This window comes from Erpetoichthys calabaricus, chromosome 9 (genome assembly GCF_900747795.2).
Source record: "Erpetoichthys calabaricus chromosome 9, fErpCal1.3, whole genome shotgun sequence".
Lineage (NCBI taxonomy): Eukaryota > Metazoa > Chordata > Cladistia > Polypteriformes > Polypteridae > Erpetoichthys > Erpetoichthys calabaricus.
The window spans coordinates 2,712,529-2,736,363 of record NC_041402.2 but is presented as its reverse complement, the minus strand read 5'-3'; the positions used below and the strand labels follow the sequence as shown (position 1 = coordinate 2,736,363).

General features: G+C 41.9%; 1 protein-coding gene across 6 annotated transcripts in view; it reads left to right on the top strand.

Moving 5' to 3' along the window:
* The window catches only part of LOC114657328 (bromodomain-containing protein 3-like), a 116,544-nt gene that overhangs the window by 78,266 nt on the left and 14,443 nt on the right, over window positions 1-23,835 (top strand). For 3 of the 6 annotated variants that reach the window (XM_028809087.2, XM_028809084.2, XM_028809083.2), the window contains exons 9-10: window positions 7,396-7,464; window positions 10,622-10,866. In XM_028809087.2, coding sequence (XP_028664920.1) covers window positions 7,396-7,464; window positions 10,622-10,866 — 314 coding nt within the window. The remainder of the gene's footprint in view (window positions 1-7,395; window positions 7,465-10,621; window positions 10,867-23,835) is intronic. The other 3 variants (XM_028809088.2, XM_028809086.2, XM_028809085.2) reach the window with 1 other exon arrangement.

The window sequence follows — 23,835 nt, the reverse complement described above, 5'->3', positions numbered from 1 at the left end:
GTTTGAACACAGTTAATTAACCCTCTACCGCATTCCTTTCACAAATTATGGGACATCTCCTGGCTTTGGTGGTATTGCCTTGCATGCTGTGACAAAGGAATTAATTAAAACAGATCCAGTACTTTTTTTTCTTTATATGATTGTGACTTTCCTGGAATAATCATCTTACAGTGGTGTACATCTCCATCCCTGATGGGGTTCTCCTTCTTTAAAGGTTTTTTTATCTTTTCTATATGGCTCATATTAAGAATTTAATTTGCCATGTTTTGGTTTATGGCACAATTTACACTAAGAAGAAGTCAGTCAAGACCTTGTATAGCATATTTCAGAGGGGGAAAAATGTGCAACCAAAGACGCAAGAACCCATGTTCAGGCACAGTCCTGTAGCATATAAGACATGCAGTACTAAGACTTATCACATACAGTATACAGCATATTATGTTGTTTCTTTATGATGGACATCCTGAAGCACATTTACTTCACCTTATAATAAAGTTAGCATAGTATGCCTTAAATATGACAGTCGTAAGTTAGCCATGAGATACCTGTTTTGTAATTATGTGCATATCATCATTAGCAGTGTTTTCTCATATTTGCAGAGTGGTAATTTCATGATTGTCTCAAAATTAAGACCATTTCTTGCTCATAAATTTGGCATATTGGATGTTACAAAATAAAGAAAAAATAGTTCTTTGTGAGAGTTGTATTTCGATTTATACTCAACGTCTACAGCACAAAGCACAACACATTCAGAAAGTATTCAGACCCCTTCACTTTTTTTCACATCTTATGTTGCAGCCTTATGCTAAAATCATTTTGATTCTTTTTTACCTCATTCAGCAACACTCGATACCCCAAAATTACCAAATGAAAACAGGACTTTAGAAATTTTTGTAAATTTATTAAAAAATGAGAAAAACTGCAATATCATGTTGACACAAATGGTCAGACCCCTTGCTCCATGCTTAGTTGAAGCACCTTTGGCAGCAATTTCATCCTGATTTCGCTGATGTCTTCTCGAGTTTGATACTGACCAGCTTTGCACACCTGGGTTTGGGAATTTTCTGCCATTCTTTCTGTGCAGATTCTCTCAGGTTTTGTCAGTTTGGATGGTGACCATTGGTGGAAAAGTAATTTTCTCTCCAAAAAAATGTTTAATTGTATTCAAGTCCCAGCCTCTGTCAAGGCAAACTCAACTCAAGGATATTAACAGAGTTGTCCTTAACCCTTTCCTGTGTTGCCTTTGTTTCGTCCTGTTGGAACGTTAACCTTCCAACCATAGTGCTGTGGAGCAGGTTTTTACTAAGGATATATTGGTACTTGGGGTCCGATCGGCTTTCCCTCAACCCTGATTAGTCTCTCACTCCCTGGTGTTACCACCACCATTCTTCACCATTGGAATTGTATTATACAGATGATGAGCGGTCCCTGGTTTGCTCAAGACATGATGCTTAGAATTGAGGCCAAGGCAGTTCAATCTTGGCTTCCTCAGTGCAGAGATCTTGTTTCTCAAAACCTGAGTGTTCTTTAGGTGCCATTTTGCAAACCTCAACCCAACTTTCTTGAGGTTTTTACAGAAGAGAGGCTTCCATCTGGCCAGCATAGATCAATAAGAGTGTTGCAGTGGTGGTTGTCCCCTTGGAGGTTTCTCCCATCTCCACTCAAGTTCTGTGGAGCTTGTCTTGAGTGACCTTCGAGTTCTTGTTTATCTCTCTTACCAAGGCCCTTCAAGTTTAAGAATTATGGAGGCCACTTAGCTCTTGGAACCTTTCAATGCTGTAGAAAATTTTTTGTAGCCTTTCCCACATCTGTCCCTCTATGTCTCTGAGCTCTGAATACTTGTGTGAATGTGATATTTGAGTTTTTATTTTTTGTTCATCTGCAAAATGTTCTAAGTTCCTGTTTTTGCTTTATCATTCTGGAATACTGAGTGGTGCAATGATGGAGGAAAATAAATTTCAACAATTTTTGCATAAGGCTCCAACATAACAAAATGTGAAGGGGTTTGAACAGACCTTCTGAATGCACTTTATGTTTGGGAAATGGAAAACGGAAAAGTCTTGTGAGTGACAACAGAGATCTCACAGTCTTATATAATATTGCGTCCATTCCTTTTTCATGATGTCATTCCTCACCAGTATATGCACCCCTCGTTCACTCCTTGTTTGTTTGTAGAAAAGTAAGTAAAGTTGGGATGGGTGATGTTTTGTGTGATGCTTGGATCATCTATGATGAAACAAACATTTTTACAGGTGAGTAATTGCCTTTGTTGTTAGCTTGGGCAGGACATATCATTGGCACAACCTCTTAGAGTGTTTTGGGGGCAGTCTTTGTTGAAGTGGATACGACCACCCATGAAAAGCAGATTGGTATCAACCCCAGGCTGTAGTGCAGGGGTGCAGTGACCAAGGGTTAAATTAGAAAACTTTTGGAGGTTATAAAGCATGTTATATAAAGAAATGACTTCACAATGCACTCACTCCACTTTACATAATGTACTTTGATTTCCTTAACTCTTATAGGGCTAATTTTTTTTTTGTTTCTTTTCTCCCAGGGCTGAATATTTTTCCAAAAACTAACTTTTTGTAAAAAAGAACACAAAGCCATGGTTTAACATATCAAATCAACAAAAATATTTATTTTTGACAAATGTTACTGTCTTGCATGTTGTATGAGCCTGCATACTATATGATTTCACATGCATAGCACATACATGTTACACAGCAAAGTATGATATCACTCAAAACAGCCAATTGCATGCATTGCCACATTGCACTGCTTACAATCCGTGTTGCACTGGTGCCTCCTTTTCAATTGTCTGGTGCTGCACTTTCTCTCATATATTGTTAGTGTGTACCGTAGAGAGACAAGTCACCTGTTTGACATCATGCCAAGCCACTGCCACCAAGTTTTCTGCCCGCATGAAAACCGGATTGTCACCACTTTTCCTCTTCAATCTGTCTGGCTTCAACTGTGAAGGCCTGTGTCTCCTGTTCACCCTCACTGTGCCACAAGCTCCAATTCCCCTGCTCTGCAGCTCCATGAACAATTCTGGGCATGTATAAAAATTATCCATGTACACAACAACACTCAAATGTTCATAGCCGTGAAGCAGCTCCAGCACAACCTGACTTGTCAAAGGACAGTTCTCTCTTTGAAAGAAATACTTTCCTGTATATGTAATTACTTTCAGGCAGAAACCAGAGTTTGCTTCTGCCAGAACAAAATCCTTTATGCCATACTTTGTGGGCTTGTCTGGCATATATTGGCGGAAAAAAGGCGTCCCTTGTATTTTTATCATAGATTCATATACAGACAAATCTCGGCCAGGCTGATAAAATTATTTATATGTTGGTTCCACAGTGTCAAGCAGGGGCTGAACTTTATACATGGGGTTATAGCCTGGCTTACCCCTTGGGATTTTCTTCTGGTTATCACAGAAGTGAATAAAACTTTGCAGGAGCACGTACCTATCATCATGCAGCATAACCTGTTCAAAGCCACCAGGGGACAAAGCACGTTTGGACCAATGCTCCCTGAAGTTGCATTGCCAATCTAGTCCCATCTCTATTTGTAATGCCACAAAGCCCTTCATCTCGTCTTTTGTTGTGGGTTTCCACTTTCAAAAAATTGCTCTGTATACCTGTTTGTCTCGTCTAACAGTAGCTGAAAAGCAGCATCAGGAAAGAACAGCCTGAAGTAGTCCAGCGGCTGGTAATCTGTCGTGTCCAACAGTAAGTCATGCTGTCTTGTGAAGTCCGGTAGCCAGTTTGGCTCCCCCGGATCAATGTCTGGGTATTCCTCCCACATGAACCTTGCCGTAGATGCATCAGCTGCACAAATGCACTCAGCTGGCAGCCGATCAGCTGGGGCGGCATCGGCTGGTGTCCGATCAGCTGATGCCAGTTCCTCACTCTCTTGCTTGATCTCCTGATCACTGTCAACAGAATCAGATTCTGAAAAATCAGTGTCCGATTTTGATAATGCGCAAAACATCGTCTGCTGAGTATTTTGTTCTCTGCACTCGCTTCGCTCCTTCGTGTGATGTTGATGCCATCTTGCCTTTGTTTTCATTTTACATTTCATAACTCACGCACACACAAGGATTAGATGGCGAGTCAATGAGTAACATTTCTCCAAGCAGAGAGGGATTGCCTGTGTGACGTAAAAGTGAGTTTTGTCGCCATTAACAGCTGATTGTCGCCCTCTACCCCTGGATGTCGACATGCATCCTCATCCCCTCCTGTCGACAAAAGTCGACATCCACCCTAAAAGAGTTAATGAGATTTTCAGCGCAATATTTAGCAGACTAGACTGAGTGGGTTAGATAGTACCTCTTTAATTGGTCAGCTTTACGTCTCTCAATAGAATATTTAATAGTGAGCAGACTTTGCTTTGAAAGGAATGGAGCTAGCTTGCTCACTGTTAGCTACTTTGTTTCTTTGTTTTTGCCCCTACTTGTTAATTGGTTAGTCAAGAAATTAAGAATTATTTGTTAAAGGACCCGACTCTTTATTGGGTGAACTAAAACTAAGTAAACGTAAAAAAGAGACTCTTGATCATCTCTGACTGCTGTAAGAATTTTACTAAAGGTCTAAAGCAGGGGTATCCAAGTCAAGCCCTGTGGGCTGGATCTGGCCTATGGCACTTTTAAAAGCTTCATCAAACATCTTAAATATGGCTTGTGATGACCATTAGTTTTCTCAATGACCCCCTTTTGCCATGTGTTTGTTTCTGTGTATAATTTACGTTTACTCCTGGCGTGTCCCCAATGCTCGCTCACGTTATTCTGCACCGAACAGTATGCATCAGTTATTAACCTGTAGTTAAAAAGGGAACTGTCTACTTGCATCGATAAAAGAAAGTGAAAAGGAAGTGACTGGTCACACTTCGGTGGTTTAGCATGATTTCAAAAATATGAAAGGGATAGTAGCTTAACGTCACCCGCTGCTTCTGCCGCCACTCCACTCACTTTGTAAAGCTGTCAGGGCTGACCTCCCTATCATGGATACCCGACTCAATTATTGCATGTGAATAGAAAGCACATTTGCATTACCTCTCATGTTAAATGTGATTGCTGTCTGTTTATGACCAGCTGAGCATGTGGTCTGTGTGGTCCATCTTTAGCGAGTTTGCACCTTTTTTTTTTACGTGGTCAGGTGTCATTTGTTCATGATTAGATGAACCAGGGGTGTCCATCTCCAATCCTGGAGGTCTGCAGGCTTTCATTCTAACCATTTTCTTAATTAGTGACCAGTTTCTGCTGCTAATTAATATCTTTTGTCTTATTTGTAATTGACTCGCTATTTAAGACACAGTCCCCTTGTTTCTTTTTTCCTTAATTAACAATCAAACAATAATGTGACACAATGTGAGCCAACACATGACTAGCTAACCTGTGTCCATCATACAATATCTGAAAAGAAAGGAAGGTCAAAGTCTGAGTAATGTTGATCTACTCACGTCAGTAATCAAACATTTTGATGGCTCTCTTAGAAAAAAGAAAATCAACCATTTTGGAAATTTCTGCCTTGTCAGAATGAAGGCACTAGCAACCCATGGAGGTTATTTAATCAACAGCAAGAATCGTCTTCTCATTAAGACACTGATTGGAAAGAAATAGGTGGGGTTAGCTGGTCTTCTGTTGGCTTACTTCACAGCTCATTTTTGTTTGACTGCCATTTATGGTAAAAAAACATCAATTTAAAGATAGGAGTCTTTAAAAACACTGCAGTTAAAATGAAGAAAATAGAAATCAGTTACCAAAAGAACTTGGTCCCTGATGAAGAAAGTGGTAAGAAGGAAAACCAGCAGCCGCGGTGGCCCTCCAGGATCGGAGTTGGACACCCCTGAGATAAACCTTTTTAATCCCATGGGGAAATTCAGATGCATACAGCAGCAGTAACATAAAACACAAGAATACAGACTCCCAGGACAAATGACAAAGCCAAACAATAAATTAATCGATAAATAAGTAAAAGTATATTGTACAAAAATTTTAAAATTAACTTAAAGAGTATGTTGGGAGGAAGCACTGAATTGCCTGATAAAAGTGGGCAAAAAAGACCCCCAGAGGCACTCATACCGTGGTGAAATGAGCTTAAGGCAAAAAATGCTCCAAGAGTGTACTTCCTGGAGGGTATTTTTCATGCTGGCATCCAATTTTGCCATCATCCTCTTTTCTACAGCCGCTTCCAGTGCATCCAGGTGATGAAGCAGGCTTTCCTGGTAGGGTTGATGCATGTTAATACAGATTTAAGTGTATGTAGTCTGCTTTAGCTACAAATTCTCACCCATGCCTGCACTACCACTCTTGCGTGACTTTATTCTCTGACATATTATTATTATCTGTCAAAGCTGATTCGGGACCCATAGCTTTTGTAACCCGCTGCAATATACAAGAAAATACAGGCTGACAAAAAGGGAAGACCGTTTCAAGAAAGGTGTGAGGGTGAACATTCAATACTGATGAACAGAGAGATAGCAGTGAATTAAATGTCACAGCAGTTGTTAGTTGACATATCCTGAACCACGTTGAGTTTATAAAGTGTTATTTTTGTCCCTTAAAGAAAAACTGAGCTTGACACCCCATATCTCAAGTAAAACTAATAGTAATTTTTAACACAGTCAACAGAAAGTTACAGTAGCTGGCTAACAAAACTCTTCTCATCCTTCAGGATCTTGGATTCAGCTGCTCTTGTGGGTTATGAATATCAGGTAGGCAGTGTGATGTGGTGGTTAAGGCTTTGGATTTCAAACCTTGGGGTCGTGGGTTCAAATCCCACTGCTGACACTGTATGACCCTGAGCAGGTCACATCATTAGGAAAGGAAAAAAATATATATAAAACCAATTGTATCTCTAATGTTGTAAGTTGCCTTGGATAAAGGAGTTGGGCAAATATTTAAATGTTCATCAGGAAAAGGCACCAGGTCACTACAATACATATGTGAGTCAGGATAACAATTGCCAATTGCTTAGAACATGTACTCTGACTTACAGTGAGTCGGTGGTTGGGGATGAGCAGCTTTGCAGATTCCAGTTCCAGGAGTCGCCTCCATTAGAAACCCTGAAATGGGGAGAAAAAAAAGAAATCCATGGGTTTGCTGTGCAAATTGAGTGCACTTTCAATGTTATTGTCTAGTGAACATATTGTTTTTTTTTTGTTTTTTTTTTTATTTGACACTTTTTTAGAGATTGAGTATTGTGCCACTAATCAAAACAATGCAAAAACAAGCTGGCTGAATGGAAAACCAGGAGGATCCATCTGTCCTTCAGGACTGGGGTAGAAGCACCACTGGGTTACTGTGTACAAAGAAAGCATAGCACACAGTTGTTAGCTTAAAAAAAAACAGTCTGTCTTGTCACCTGATATCACTTTTAACTTTTTTACCAGCAAATCACTGTGGATCGCCCCAATGGTAACATGGCAGGAAAAAAAAATGGGCGTGCCAAAAGTCTTCAGGTGATTTATTTTTCATTTTTAGGTTCCCCCCTTTCCTCCCCACTAATCCCTGTTTATTTTGTTGCCTGCTGATTTATGCGGTAGAGGGTTAAGTTGGGTGGCTGGATGGCTGGAATTGGAATTCCTAGAAAGCTGGTGGCAGCAGTGGGGTAAAGGGAGGGGTGCTGCCCCACCCCTGCCTCTCCTTATATGCATCAAAGCAGGGGTTATATTACATTGCTTTTGCTGAAAAACAAATCCTCCTCATGTTTATGATGGAGTCCTTGTTCTGTGCAGATTTTACTCTTGTCTGAGTTGATGTGGCTTTGCTTAGTGCTGGGAAGATGACAACACAGTTGCCTGATGCTTGTAGAGATAAGGGGATGGGTTAAGAGGTCTCTGAAAGAGGTTCATAAATCAAATTAATTCTTTTTATATTCATATTTGAAATGATTTTTGGAAATGTTCTGCTTAATTTCTTCTTCTGATCTTTTACATTGACCCTTTTGTGTTCTCACCTTCCTTACCTGTATACTGTATTTCTGTAAAATGTTTGCGTGCACTTAAATGCCCTTAAATTGTTTTCACACTGCCCAGTTAAATGAACACCTGGGAGTCCAGGCAAGGAGCTATAAAGCCTCTTTTGGTTTGTGGCCTTCTGAAATGTTAAAATTGCATAGAATTTAATAATAGTATGTAAGAGGACTGTGCCCTAGCCTTCGTGTACAAGTTGTTGCTTTTCTACTTACCTTCTCTTCTCCAATTCCACCTCACCAGAGTTTAGCTCTTCAAGTTATCCTTTTGTGTTGTTGTGTTCTACAAAACTACTTGGTCTTCCTCTTATTATGACAGATGCACATTTTGGCCCACTCATTTTTTTCATTTCACTATAACCATTCCAAACCTTGCTCATTATATCAGTTTAATTTAGCTTAATGTAATTTCTCTCTCTCTCTTCAGCCATTTAGAATTCTGCGTGTCCTTTGAGTTCCCTTCCTCATGCTCCCAAGCATTCATACCCAGGCTCTTGTGAATTTATTGACTATATTTTGTTTAATTATATCCATTTACCATACTTTTAGACAACTTTCAGGATATCATTTCAAATCCGTTAGCCTTTTGGTAGCCTATGAATACTTCTTCAGTCGTCTCACTTGCACTTGTCTATAGTATACTGTAGATTTGCCTACACAATTATATTTTTGTATCGTTCTCCTCTACACTGTTGTTCTTCCCAGCCTAATGTTTGTTCCCTTTGTGTATGCTGTAACTCCACTTTTTAGGTTCCTCAACACTAGCTGATGTGAATCCTAATGTGTAGTGATGGGTGAACCAGGCAAATTTCAATCTTCAATCTGACACTAAAATGCAAAACTCACTAAAGCAGGGGTCACCAGCTCCGGTCCTGGAGGACCACCGTGGCTGCAGGTTTTCATTCTAACCCTTTTCTTAATGAGTGACCTATATTTGATGCTAATTAACTCATTTTAATTGACTTGTTCTTGAAGACTCAGACCTCTTAAATTGTTTCTTTTCCCTTAATTAGCAGCCAAACAATAATGAGGTACAAAATGAGCCAAAACAACTGGTGTCCATCACACAATATCTGAAAATAAAGAAAGGTGAAGTTCTCCGGAATGTCAATTTCCTCAGGTCCCCAAAACATTTTAACAGGGCTCTTAGAAAGAGCAAATCAACAATTTCAGACATGACGGCTAATGCACCATGAGAGCAGCATGAAGCCATGGAATTAAAGAATGGGTTTAAGGAACGACAGGAATTGGCACCTCATTAAGCAACTGGTTGGAGTGAAATTGGTTGGAGTTTGACGCCCTCACTTAGTTGGTCTTCTGTTGGCTCCCTCACTTCACATTTCATTTCTGTTTGGGTGCCATATAAGGAAAAGAAATGAAGCAATTCAGGGGAGCAAATCTTAAAAAAAGCAATTCAATTAAAATGAATTCACAAGAGGTTAATTAGCAGCACAAACAGGGCACTTATTAAAAAAAGGGTTAGAATGAAAACCTGTAGCCACGGTGGTCCTCCAGGACTGGACTTGGCGACCCCTGCACTAAAAGTTTTTTGGGGGTTTAAATTTTTTCAGGGGTAGAAAACAAGGACATCTGTGTTTACCTGTACTCGTTATTTGCCGCTGCTTAACACATGTAATATGTGGCAGACCTATCAACTCAATTCTGGTTTTGTGCCTCATTCACATAACCGCTGAGAAGCACAGTACTTTTTTCCACATGAAGATACACCAAAACACACCATTATTTACATCACTTACTACATGTTCAACTCCCAATTGTTACACAGCAGCCATCCTTTCCTCTTCCGTAATTCCTGTGAAGGACTTTGAGGTTATGGATTCACCAAGAGCTGTAGAACTTCACGTTTCTGTTTGGTCTCTGATGGATCTTTAGGATTGTGATCCCCACGCATGTCATCATAATTGGCAAAGCCGGGTATTGTACTACCAAAACACATTTGGCAGCTCAACTAAATGTCAACACTTGACAGGAATATGGAGTCCTGTGTTTAACTGTTTTGTCCTCACACTAAATGACAGGAAGATACATGCAGAATTAATACATGTAAATGTTTCCAGACGGGAACTAAATACCTTTATTCTTGTGTCAGTACTGGGCTGGGAACGAAATGCCATTTGTTTCATAAATTTTTTTTGCAAAGTAAAACACAGCTTCAATGCAAATTCAGTTTTGCTCTTCACTAACGCTGTGTTATGTTAACTGTGTTCAACTTTGACCTATTTAGTACTAGAGAGAATTCTGTGTACAGTTTTGTCAAATGATCTCGGTGTAGTAAAGGGTAGATAGTATTCATTACCAGCATTTTCCTACAGCTTCCATACTATTCTCTGTTCAGTTACTGTTAGATTCTTCCTTTAACTCCACTTAATGCTCTATACTTCACCCAGTAATTTTGGGTGAAACCTTTGATCTTCTAACACACCTCTGTTTTTTTGGGGCATATTGCACATTTTTGGTTCTTAATCTTATTACTGTATGGGTTCCTTTGATTCTCTCAGACTCTTCTTACTCTCTGAACTGCATTACCTTTATACATGAAGCTCATGCCATCTTTGCTCACATCATTGCACTTTTATTGTTAAGTTCTTTACAGCGGTGTTTTTTTTTTTTTCTTTTGTTCATAGCTAAAAGCAGTACATGAGCAGTTAGCGGCTTTATCCCAAGCTCCAGTGAGTAAACCAAAGAAGAAGAAAGAAAAAAAAGAGAAGGAGAAAGAGAAGAAGAAAAAAGACAAAGATAAAGACAAAGAAAAGCACAGTAAAGTGAAGACTGAAGAGGAGAAGAAAGTCAAAGCACCACAGCCTGCCAAGCAGACACAGCCGAAGAAAGCACCAGCCAAGAAGGCAAACAGCACTACTACAGCCACCAGGTATCAGAACGCCTAGAAAAAGAAATTAAAGGGGTATTCTGTAAAAGTGCTGTTTTGTAGGACATCAGGAATTTAGTTGAAGAAAAATGTTTGTACTTCGTGTTATATTAATGAAAGCATACTGCTTTGTGCAGAAAATATGTTTATTTCATGGTTTATCCATATTACTAAACGAGAATGGTAAACCGGATATGGACGCAGGGTCGTGCCCGTGGACGCAAAAGACATAGTGCGCAAGCGCCACACAAAGCCCCCTCCCATAGTGAAACGGGAGAGACTACGCACGTACACAGGTGCCACACAAAGCCCCCCCCCCACCGCAACAGAGCAAAACGGGAGAAACTACGAACTGTCAGAGTAGGAAACAAAGTAAAACCTCATAAAGAGGATAAAGAACAGGAACAAACGCATGGAGAGCAGGTTACAGAACAAAGCCCCCCTCCCCAGAGTACAACGACAGAGACTATGAACCGTCTGACATGCCGCAAGCAGGATAAAGCGAGGTCAGAAATAAAACACAGAGTAGGAAACAAAGTAAAACTTCATAAAGGGATTAAAGAACGGGGACGAACACATGGAGAGCGGGTTACAGATGATGAAACCTGGAATGCAACAGCTACAAAAAAACCTAGGCACTAAACACATGCACACCGAGATACAGTTAAACGTCCACACCACACAGTGGATACGGACCCTGAAGGTTCAGGCGCCTACATCAGGCGTCACAAAGCCCAGTAAAGTACATAATATGGAATGCGCAGGCGTGGCCGCCATATTGTGAGTGGCAGTAATACGTAGATCTAATGAACGTGGACTCCTACAACGCGCGTCTCAAACTGCATAGGCAAAGCAGGCACGGGTTCAACACGACACAGCTCGAGTTGCCGAGATACAAACACGCGCCCTGCCTGGATATAATTAATGAACGCAAGTGCCTACAACGTGCTTCTGAAATGACGCAAACCAGGCAGAGACTCCTCCAAAAACAAACAGCTCGACTAAACGATATACGAAGTCAAACGGTAAACACTACAGATTCTGCAGTGCTCCACAATGCACCGCATAATAGTTCGGAAACAGCTTCGTATTAACAGTGGAGAGACCCACAGTGACACGGGCAAACGCTCCGTATTAAACATACGTCATCCTCACACATCCAATCTATACTGCATAGGTGAATCACATTATAGTTATGCATTATTAACATTACGATAAACATCACAGTATCGCAAACAAATGAAAATTATTACTCGAAACAGGGAAAATACAATCAGGTACGTATCTGAAACTGCATAGGCAAAGCAGGCACGGGTTCAACACGACACAGCTCGAGTTACCGAGATACAAACACGCGCCTGCCTGGATATAATTAATGAACGCAAGTGCCTACAACGTGCTTCTGAAATGACGCAAACCAGGCAGAGACTCCTCCAAAAACAAACAGCTCGACTAAACAATATACGAAGTCAAACGGTAAACACTACAGAGTCCGCAGTGCTCCACAATGCACCGCATAATAGTTCAGAAAGAGCTTCGTATTAACAGTGGAGAGACCCACAGTGACGCGGGCGAACACTCCGTATTAAACATACGTCATCCTCACACATCCAATCTGTACTGCATAGGTGAATCACATTACAGTTATGCATTATTAACATTACGATAAACATCACAATATCGCAAACAAATGAAAATTATTACTCGAAACAGGGAAAATATAATCAGGTACGTATCTGAAACTGCATAGGCAAAGCAGGCACGGGTTCAACACGACACAGCTCGAGTTACCGAGATACAAACACGCGCCTGCCTGGATATAATTAATGAACGCAAGTGCCTACAACGTGCTTCTGAAATGACGCAAACCAGGCAGAGACTCCTCCAAAAACAAACAGCTCGACTAAACGATATACGAAGTCAAACGGTAAACACTACAGATTCTGCAGTGCTCCACAATGCACCGCATAATAGTTCGGAAACAGCTTCGTATTAACAGTGGAGAGACCCACAGTGACACGGGCAAACGCTCCGTATTAAACATACGTCATCCTCACACATCCAATCTATACTGCATAGGTGAATCACATTATAGTTATGCATTATTAACATTACGATAAACATCACAGTATTGCAAACAAATGAAAATTATTACTCGAAACAGGGAAAATATAATCAGGTACGTATCTGAAACTGCATAGGCAAAGCAGGCACGGGTTCAACACGACACAGCTCGAGTTACCGAGATACAAACACGCACCTGCCTGGATATAATTAATGAACGCAAGTGCCTACAACGTGCTTCTGAAATGACGCAAACCAGGCAGAGACTCCTCCAAAAACAAACAGCTCGACTAAACGATATACGAAGTCAAACGGTAAACACTACAGAGTCCGCAGTGCTCCACAATGCACCGTATAATAGTTCAGAAAGAGCTTCGTATTAACAGTGGAGAGACCCACAGTGACGCGGGCGAACACTCCGTATTAAACATACGTCATCCTCACACATCCAATCTGTACTGCATAGGTGAATCACATTACAGTTATGCATTATTAACATTACGATAAACATCACAATATCGCAAACAAATGAAAATTATTACTCGAAAAAGGGAAAGTATAATCAGGTATGTACGGGGCTCCGTCTTAACGGTGGAAAGCCCCGCAGTGACACGGGCAAGCTCTCCGTATTAAACGTGCGTCATCCTCACACGTGGCTACCCAGCGGGCACGGATTCAAAACGCCGGGGGTAGGTGAGCGAAGCGAGCAGGGGGCGGAGCCCCCTTGTATTAACAGAAAAGGACATCTTCAGTCAAATGCCAACCAGTTGTGCAAACAAGAAGCAGTAGTGTGCATTGTTTAGCTTCTTGGCTATGGCTTCTCTTCAAGCCTCGGGCCTGAAGTGTGACTTACTACCTAGTAAAGCCAATGTCATGTTTCAAATGGTCAAATCCTGATGATTTCAGTTGCTGATTTCATTGTCTGAAGATGTCATATTACCTGAATAGAAATTGCTGGGTATATCAAATCAGATGACTACATAATGACTTTTCAGCATACTTTTCACATTTCCAAAGTATTTTGGGCCCAACACTTTTTCTGATAGCCAATAACACGCTACTTTCAGGAATACCAATCAGTATAACATGCACATATTTGGGATGTGCTAGGAAAACTGAATACCTAGATGGGAAAAAACACACACAAGTGCAGAGAAAGAATGTACAAACTATGCAGCCAATATTCAAGCACAGAATATTACAACTGTGAGACAGAAACACTAAACACTGTGCCATATCTGCGTTGCCATGCTTTCAAATTTTTAAACAAGCGTATTGATCTGTTTTCAGTAGCAGTACTTATACCACTTTTGAAAAAGTTTTACCAGTGGATTGTTTCCCATAGTAATGTGATCTAGCAGTGGGGGCACCTTGGGAGTTTTAGTTGGGGTCTCCCTTGCAAGATGTCACTGTTTTGGTCACATGACCATTTCCATAAAAACTAATATTAAATGGTACCAATTTTTTAACATTAAGAATACATGACAATTTAATAAAATAAATTAAAAAAAATAAACACAAAAGTGAATTACGATTAAAAAGTAGTTTCTCTGATTAAAATGAAAATTGTAGCTCTGATGATCCTACAAAACTGATTAACAGAACTAAATGCAGCTGCATATTCAAAAGATTCATTCCTTGCAGGCACAGACCTGCTCATTTAATAATAATAATAATTCTTTGCATTTATATAGCGCTTTTCTCACTACTCGAAGCGCTCAGCAATTGCAGGTTAAGGGCCTTGCTGAAGGGCCCAACAGAGCAGAGTCCCTTTTCTCATTTGATAAAACCAAAATGTTAAAAGGCCAATGGGAAATATGCTAGGATAATTAAATGTGCTAATAAGAAGTCACACTGGTGCCTGCATCTAAGGCAGTTTTTAGTAGGGCATCATGGGAATTATTTAAAAAAAAAAAAATTGTATAGTATTTGAACAGGTTGATGAAACCGCATACCATGACAAAATTTCAGTTGTGTTGCTATCTGAACATGAAGCTATGATATGATATAAATGCCTGTAACAAGTCAAATATAAAGTAAAAAAGAAACAAATTGACAGCCCTACTGGAAGTGTATATATTGTAAATGAGAACAGCAACAAATAAAAGTGAGGGTTGGGGTCGTGCAGGATGCCCTGTTTAAAAAAAAAAATAAAAAGCAAACTACAAACGTTTTGAACAAAAAATCAATTTAGAGGGTTGGCGCACCGTTGTCCACAGATGAATGCCAAGTTCAGGTGATGATTGGGGGTTGGACTTATTATTTAAATAAGGTAGTGAACTTTGTGAGTGAAGGAAGTGACCTCAGAGGGGTTTTCTCCTGCCCCATCTTAAGGAAACGTTATGGAACAAAGTTGTTGTCGGTGCCACACTCAGTTCCTTCCCCATATTCACCCAGCACAGAACCATAAAATGCTCTCCATGCCCATGTGTCTGACACAATCTGTTTGTATATCAGTCTGTTGTTGTTGTGCTGCCCTATTACTGCTTGTGCAGCCACAATCCAGTAATGAATAGGCTGCTTTGCTAAATATAAATAGAACAATTAGGTATGAAGGTTGTATGCAGATTCTTCACTATTCCTTTGTTGTCCAAAAGTAATGTGTGATATTTATCTGAAGAAGTAATTTGGTGTGAGGGTCTGCACAATAATGAAGAAATAGTTTGACCCGTTTATCAATGCAGGAGAATCACAAGGAAATCTGCTTCTGTCTGTCTTTTGTCACAGCACACAAGACAATATATAGATACTAGACAGTAACGGCGCAGTGCACAATAACATGCAGTGAATACACTTGACTTGAGCATTCATAGTTTTCCTACTCTTTGTACGTTTAGCATTTGTTTGCTCAGAGGTTGATGCGTTTGCTGAGTGGCCTGCTTCTTTCGTCAGCATCTTTTTGCATTAAAACTGATTAAGTCAGTGTTTGTGTTATAATTACTTTGTATGTTTTCTTTAATTTTTCACTTAAATTGGCACTTAAGTGTTCAATCTGCCTCAAGAATGATTTAAGATATGAAGAGGTAGGGGATAGCGAAGGTGGGAGGAAATGAGGACAGTGCCCGTATGCATGCGCCATATGGCCGACCTGTTGATCGCTGCCGAGAGTTTATTCTACAATAAAATAAAAAGAGGAATAGCGTTCGAGGTCAATCATCACCCTGAAAGCGGATAATAGATGTCACGTAGTATATGTGTACCAAATTTCAGGTCAAACAGTTTGTGAGTTACAGGTGATGTAAAATCCTGGACAGACAAACAGACAGCCATGGTAGCTTATTATATAGAAAAATTTTTAAACAGCATATGATATTATGTTGATTTTACATGGTCCACTAAAACGGCCAAAGTAGACAATAAGCATTACATTTAAAGCAAGGCTATACACAAGCTCTAACTAATTAATTTTGTAAATAAAAGTAGCCTTCTCACTATGTTCTAATGAATGAATTGATTAAACTCCCCTTTTGTGTATATGATGCCACCAAATACTTGGCTGTCTTATTTATTTGTAAAATATTTTAAAAGGCTCATTCAATTTGTAGCTACAGTATGTGTTTCTGGAGGACCAGTGCATGTTTCCCTTAACTGCTTGCTGACCACAAGGGTCACATGTAATGAGGAAGGTAGCAGTAATCTGCTTAGGAGAGCTACACAAAGCCTTTTGCATGTGCACATTTTTCTTGTCACCATTAGGCACTGTCTGGGAAATGATTTTGGATTTTCATTATTTAATTTTGTAGCGCCAGCGGTGGAAAATTGAGGTGTGCTGCCAATAAATTTTCTGTTTGGACAGAACATTGCTGATGAGGTAAAAATTAGTGGAAAACCTGAAAAAACCTTTAAACATGAAACACATCCTTTAAAAAAAAACAAAACATGCAAATCTGTGTAATCAGAAGAAACCAGAAATGTGATTTTAGGTCAATATAGTAATGTATTAAAGGTAATATTCATAATAAATCAGTAGCCAGCATCTCCTATAAATTGTAAATACTAAATTGAAACATTCGCCACTTACTATATTTTGAAATTTGTTACTTTTGTGCGTAATTGCCAGGCATTTGGTGTATTTTGTATGGCGCTGGCTGTACGTTCACCGACTAAGGCATCCTTCCTCAGAAAATCTGGATGAGAAACTACATCCCTCCCTAGATTCCCCTAATCAAATGCCATTTGCTGCCAAGCAGTTTCCTCTTTTGAAACATGTTGTCTACCAGCTTCCCATGTAGTGTACATCTTTATGATAGGGTCAGATTAGCCATGCTCCATTGAGATTTTATTCATCTCTTTGTTGCTTGCGGACAGTTAAAAACAAAAAACAAAAAAAACCCAGATAATTTGGTGTTAATCTGTAACTCTTCACACATCTGGGCCTTCACTTTGACTATTGCTTAAGCTCCTGTCTGTTTAGCCATCCAGAATTTCATGTGCGATTCTGAAGACCATTGTCTGAGCATTTTATGGAGAACTTCCTTTTTTAAACATCTTCTCTAACCTTCAGTGGATCCTAAAATTACCACCATGATCAGCAACAACTTTTCTTTGCAGCCACTTCCACTAGCGAGGGATCAGAGACTGTTTGCTCTTGATATCTAATGTAGGAAAGGCTTCTCTGGAGGTGAGGATACACCAAACCAAGGGGTCTTCAAGACATTTTCTAGACATTCATCTGTTTAGATCTTTTAAGGCATTTTGCTTAGTTCGAAATCAGAGGATGATTTGTTACTTTGTTTCAGTTTCCAGTTATTTATGTTGGCGTTTCACACCACAGACTTTCAAGTGAGCCAAAACTCTCAATTAACACCCTGTGGGTGTGTCGTGGACTTCTTTCATTGAATTGAAAATTTTTTTCCTCAGGACAAAATATCAGAGGGTCAGCAACAGCTGTATTTATGCATCGCTTAGTTTTCCATAGTTGTTAACTAGAAGACTACTTGAAAATTATATGGTACTGAGATGATGCAGTAAAAGACACATTTCACGTAGCCAAGTGTATAACAGCAAGGTCTGCTAAGAGCATACACTCATGTGCTTCACTTTAATGACAATAAATTTATCAGGTAACTTTCACTTAATATGATGATGCATATTTAGTCTCCTGTAGCCACCATATGAACGTAACCTCAATTTACTTTGTCTCAGATCACGTCTTCTGTCTTAACTCTCGTACATATTTGATGATAAAGTTTATTTTGGAATGCTTGATTAATATTCACTACACATGTCAAAGTTAGTGTAGGCATTGAGAGGATGCCGAATATTAGGGGGTTTGGCCACTGGTCTCATTTCTGACCACATTTTTATGTGTTTTAATAGACCCGATCACATGTCCATTTATATCTTTTATTTATTTATTTAACATGCGTCTGATCGTGCGCACGAGAGGCTGTGAGATTGAATCGGATGCTCCTCTGATTGAACAAGTAATTTTCAGTTATGCACATTGTGTTACATTTCTAGCAGTGGTTATATTTATTTTTTACTGTTAGATTCCCCAGTTACTAACAGCAGGCAGGCGTGACAACCACAGCACTCACAATTTCACTTATAACGCACAGCATTTCATGCAGTTAGTTCTGTTTCGTGTCATATCACTTTCATACCTCATGCAAACTGCTCTAGGGTTCACTTGGTACTACACCAAGCTCACCCTTTTCAAAGGGTCTTGGTAGGTTTGTTATGGTCCTCAGGAGAGTTTGATTTTCTTGTTCACATCTGCCTAAACAAACTGGACTTTTGGGGAAATCACACCAGAGTTTGCATAAATAGCAGCAAGTGAACTAGTTGTAAAAACACCTACAAGTTTATCCATCTTACTTCCCAGCTGTCTGATTTAGTTCACTGCCCAAACCCAAAACTGATCACCTCTTTCATGAAATATGGCAGCAAATTAGATGATTCAACAATAGAGGTGTGTATTGGCCTTATGTTGCAACTGTTGTGATTATGTCATCTCATTTTCCCATCTGCTTTTCATGGTAAGAGTTGCTGTGGCAGCAGACCAGCCCAGACTTTGCTGTCCACAGCTACAGGGTCCATGTCTTCCTGAGGCAGTTCCCATGCATTACCAAACCGTCTGAGAGATACAATCCATCCAGCATGTCCTGGGTCTGCTGCATGGTCTCTGCCCAGTGGGGACTGCCTAGGGGGAGATACCCGGGGTCAGTCCTACGATATGCTCTCATACCACCTCAGCTGACTGTGCTCTGTTCTTAGGAACAGCGTCTCGACTCGCTCCTAAATCGCTCAGCTTCTCACCTTATCAGAGAGTGTCAGCCCAGCTACTCTGTGAAGAGTTCCATTTGCCAGGTTCCAAGCAGCCAAAGCTCCCACTATACTGGCTGGTTTCTGCCTACACTAGATTAGATGGCTCAAAAAAGGACCCAAAATAAGTTGTCAACAGGCAACCTGAAAATAATAAGTCCAAACACAATCCTGAATTGTAATTAGTAGCAAAATAGTTAAAATCCATCAAAAATACAAAGCTCTCAAAGATGACCAAAGTCCACCAGCTTCACACCAGGCTTCACTTCCCGAGCCTGCCTTTACTGGGTGCGAGAGGACCAGTATTGGTGAAAGAAGGGTGGGAAAAGTAGACTGTGCATAGAAACTAAATATAGCAAAGCTAACAGAAAATGCATAATTAGACAAACAATAAATGAACAGAACAATATTATCAGAAATGATAGAAAATAATGAGCAATAAAGAACAAAGACAGAGAAAAGACATTTAATCATAAAGCCAGGGAAGGAACCCAGACTTAACCTTGACAGCAGCTTAATATTTATCATTTATTGCGGGTAAAATGTGATTACCCCTAAAATTCAGATCAGACAAGCTTTCCACCCATTAATGAATTTCCAGTTGTCTCCATCACTTCTTACATGAGCATTAAAGTCTCTTTGTGTGACATTGGGTCACTAATGTATTTTCTCTTAAGGTCCTTGTCTATTATCATTAAGTATTTGGAATACTTTTCTTACCTTAGAGGTGTATGTCCACAAACATACTTTTTCCTTTCTGTAGACTCCTAGAGGTGCAGCCATTCTAGATGAATGGCACCAAAACGATGTATCATCTTCCATAGTGGGCTCTGGTTTCAGTAGATTTGAGCTTTTTTATGTCTAGCTGTTCACTATCCCGCACCACTGTCTTCTTTTTCCCTGATAGTTTAATGTAGGTCCATGTCATTTACACTGTCTGAGGCCTGCCTCTCTAGCGTTGACCTCCTTGTGCTTATCATTCCATTACAGTTACAATTCCAAGTGACTTTAGTTAGTGGATTCGAACTTCTGCATGTTTGGCTCCAGTGCTTGAATAACTCAGTCACTGGTTGGTTTCTCTTAGTTTTAAGTAGAATCTTTACTTAATTCTTTTTATGGAATCCCAACCACACTACTGTAAATGTTTCAGAGGTCAGCCATACACACACACACACACACACACACCCAAGTCATGATTGTAAAAGGGGGCAACCGACAAAAAACTTGAAAGATTGTCTCTCTTGAACTAATGGTGACCAATTGAATTGCATGCAAGAGTAAGAAATCCAGCTTCTGTCTGAATGACTGAATGTTTCACTTGTGCTATCACCACAAATGTTAGGAGATCTTCTATATTTACAGACTTAAAAGAGCATGCTGTTTAAATTAGGTATGATTAGATACATTTTATTACTCCCATTGGGAAATTCAGATGCATACAGCAGCAGAAACATAAAATACAAGGATACAGACTCCCACCACATATAATACAGCCAATCAGTCAAACAATAAGTAACTAAAAAAAATAAAAATAAACCTAATGAGTACATTGATTGGAAGCATTGAATTGCCTGATAGCAGTGGGCAGAAGAGACCCCCCATAGGTGCTTCTTAATACTCTGTGGTAGAACGAGCCTGTGGCAAAAAGTGCTCCAAGAGAACGCCTCCTGGAGGGAGTGCAGGGGATTTTTCATGATGTTATGCACTGTTGCCATCATTCTGTTTTCCACTACATTTTCCAGTGTTGAACTTGTGATGGAGCAGGATTTCCTGATAAGTTTGTTCAGGCTTCCCCAGGAAACTGCAGTGTATATCACGACACTGACCAGTGCAATATTTCTATATTTTATCTATGACTTGGTGGTGGCCGAAGGCGGGGACCTTGGCGGTCCGATCCTCGGCTACAGAAGCTGGCTCTTGGGACATGGAATGTCACCTCTCTGAAGGGGAAGGAGCCTGAGCTAGTGCACGAAGTTGAGAGGTTCCGGCTAGATATAGTCGGACTCACCTCGACGCACAGCTTGGACTCTGGAACCAATCTCCTTGAGAGGGGCTGGACTCTGTACCACTCTGGAGTTGCCCCCGGTGAGAGGCGCCGAGCGGGTGTGGGTATACTTATTGCCCCCCGACTTGGAGCCTGTACATTGGGGTTTACCCCGGTGGATGAGAGGGTAGCCTCCCTTCGCCTTCGGGTGGGGGGACGGGTCCTAACTGTTGTTTGTGCGTATGCACCGAACAGCAGTTCGGAGTACCCACCCTTTTTGGAGTCCCTGGAGGGGGTGCTAGAGGGCATACCTTCTGGGGACTCCCTCGTTCTGCTGGGAGACTTCAATGCTCACGTGGGCAATGACACTGAGACCTGGAAGGGCGTGATTGGGAGGAATGGCCCCCCTGATCTGAACCCGAGTGGTGTTTTGTTATTGGACTTCTGTGCTCGTCACGGATTGTCCATAACGAACACCATGTTCAAGCATAGGGGTGTTCATATGTGCACTTGGCACCAGGACACCCTAGGCCTCAGTTCGATGATCGACTTTGTGGTCGTGTCGTCGGACTTGCGGCCACATGTCTTGGACACTCGGGTGAAGAGAGGGGCGGAGCTGTCAACTGATCACCACCTGGTGGTGAGTTGGCTTCGATGATGGGGGAGGATGCCGGTCAGGCGTGGTAGACCCAAACGTGTTGTGAGGGTCTGCTGGGAACGTCTGGCAGAGCCCCCTGTCAGAAGTAGCTTCAACTCCCACCTCCGGCAGAACTTCGACCACATCCCGAGGGAGGTGGGGGACATTGAGTCTGAATGGGCCATGTTCCGTGCCTCTATTGTTGAGGCAGCAGACCGGAGCTGTGGCCGTAAGGTGGTCGGTGCCTGTCGTGGCGGCAATCCCCGAACCCGTTGGTGGACACCGGCGGTGAAGGATGCCGTCAAGCTGAAGAAGGAGTCCTACAGGACCCTTTTGTCCTGTGGGACCCCGGAGGCAGCTGATAGGTACCGGCAGGCCAAGCGGAATGCGGCTTTGGTGGTTGCTGAGGCAAAAACTCGGGCGTGGGAGGAGTTTGGTGAGGCCATGGAGAACGACTTTCGGACGGCTTCGAGGAGATTCTGGTCCACCATCCGGTGTCTCAGGAAGGGGAAGCAGTGCAGTGTCAACACTGTATATGGTGGGGATGGTGCGCTGCTGACCTCGACTCGGGACGTTGTGGGTCGGTGGGGGGAGTACTTCGAAGACCTCCTCAATCCCATTAACATGCCTTCCAATGAGGAAGCAGAGCCTGGGGACTCAGAGGTGGGCTCCCCCATCTCTGGGACTGAGGTCACCGAGGTGGTCAAAAAACTCCTTGGTGGCAGGGCCCCGGGGGTGGATGAGATACGCCCGGAGTTCCTCAAGGCTCTGGATGTTGTAGGACTGTCTTGGTTGACACGCCTCTGCAACATCGCATGGACATCAGGGACAGTGCCTCTGGATTGGCAGACCGGGGTGGTGATCCCCCTCTTTAAGAAGGGGGATCGGAGGGTGTGTTCCAACTACAGAGGGATCACACTCCTCAGCCTCCCTGGAAAAGTCTGTTCAGGGGTCCTGGAGAGGAGGGTCCGTCGGATAGTCGAGCCTCGGATTCAGGAGGAACAGTGTGGTTTTCGTCCTGGTCGCGGAACAGTGGACCAGCTCTATACCCTTAGCAGGGTCCTGGAGGGTGCATGGGAGTTTGCCCAACCAGTCTACATGTGTTTTGTGGACTTGGAAAAGGCATTCGACCGTGTCCCTCGGGGAATCCTGTGGGGGGTACTCCGAGAGTATGGGGTACCGGCCCCCCTGATAAGGGCTGTTCGGTCCCTGTACGATCGGTGCCAGAGCTTGGTCCGCATTGCCGGCAGTAAGTCGAACCCGTTTCCAGTGAGAGTTGGACTCCGCCAGGGCTGCCCTTTGTCACCGATTCTGTTCATAACTTTTATGGACAGAATTTCTAGGCGCAGCCAGAGCGTTGAGGGGGTCCGGTTTGGTGGGCTCAGGATTGGGTCACTGCTTTTTGCAGATGATGTTGTCCTGTTTGCTTCATCAGGCCGTGATCTTCAGCTCTCTCTGGATCGGTTTGCAGCTGAGTGTGAAGCAGCTGGGATGAGAATCAGCACCTCCAAATCCGAGACCATGGTCCTCAACCGGAAAAGGGTGGAGTGCCCTCTCAGGGTTGGTAGCGAGATCCTGCCTCAAGTGGAGGAGTTCAAGTATCTCGGGATCTTGTTCACGAGTGAGGGAAGAATGGAGCGTGAGATCGACAGGCGGATCGGTGCGGCATCTGCAGTAATGCGGGCGCTGCATCGGTCTGTCGTGGTGAAAAAGGAGCTGAGCCGCAAGGCGAAGCTCTCAATTTACCAGTCAATCTATGTTCCTACCCTCACCTATGGTCATGAACTATGGGTAGTGACCGAAAGAACGAGATCGCGAATACAAGCGGCTGAAATGAGTTTCCTCCGCAGGGTGTCTGGGCTTTCCCTTAAAGATAGGGTGAGAAGCTCAGTCATCCGGGAGGGGCTCAGAGTAGAGCCGCTGCTCCTTCGCATCGAGAGGAGTCAGATGAGGTGGCTTGGGCATCTGATCAGGATGCCTCCAGGACGCCTCCCTGGTGAGGTGTTCCGGGCACGTCCAA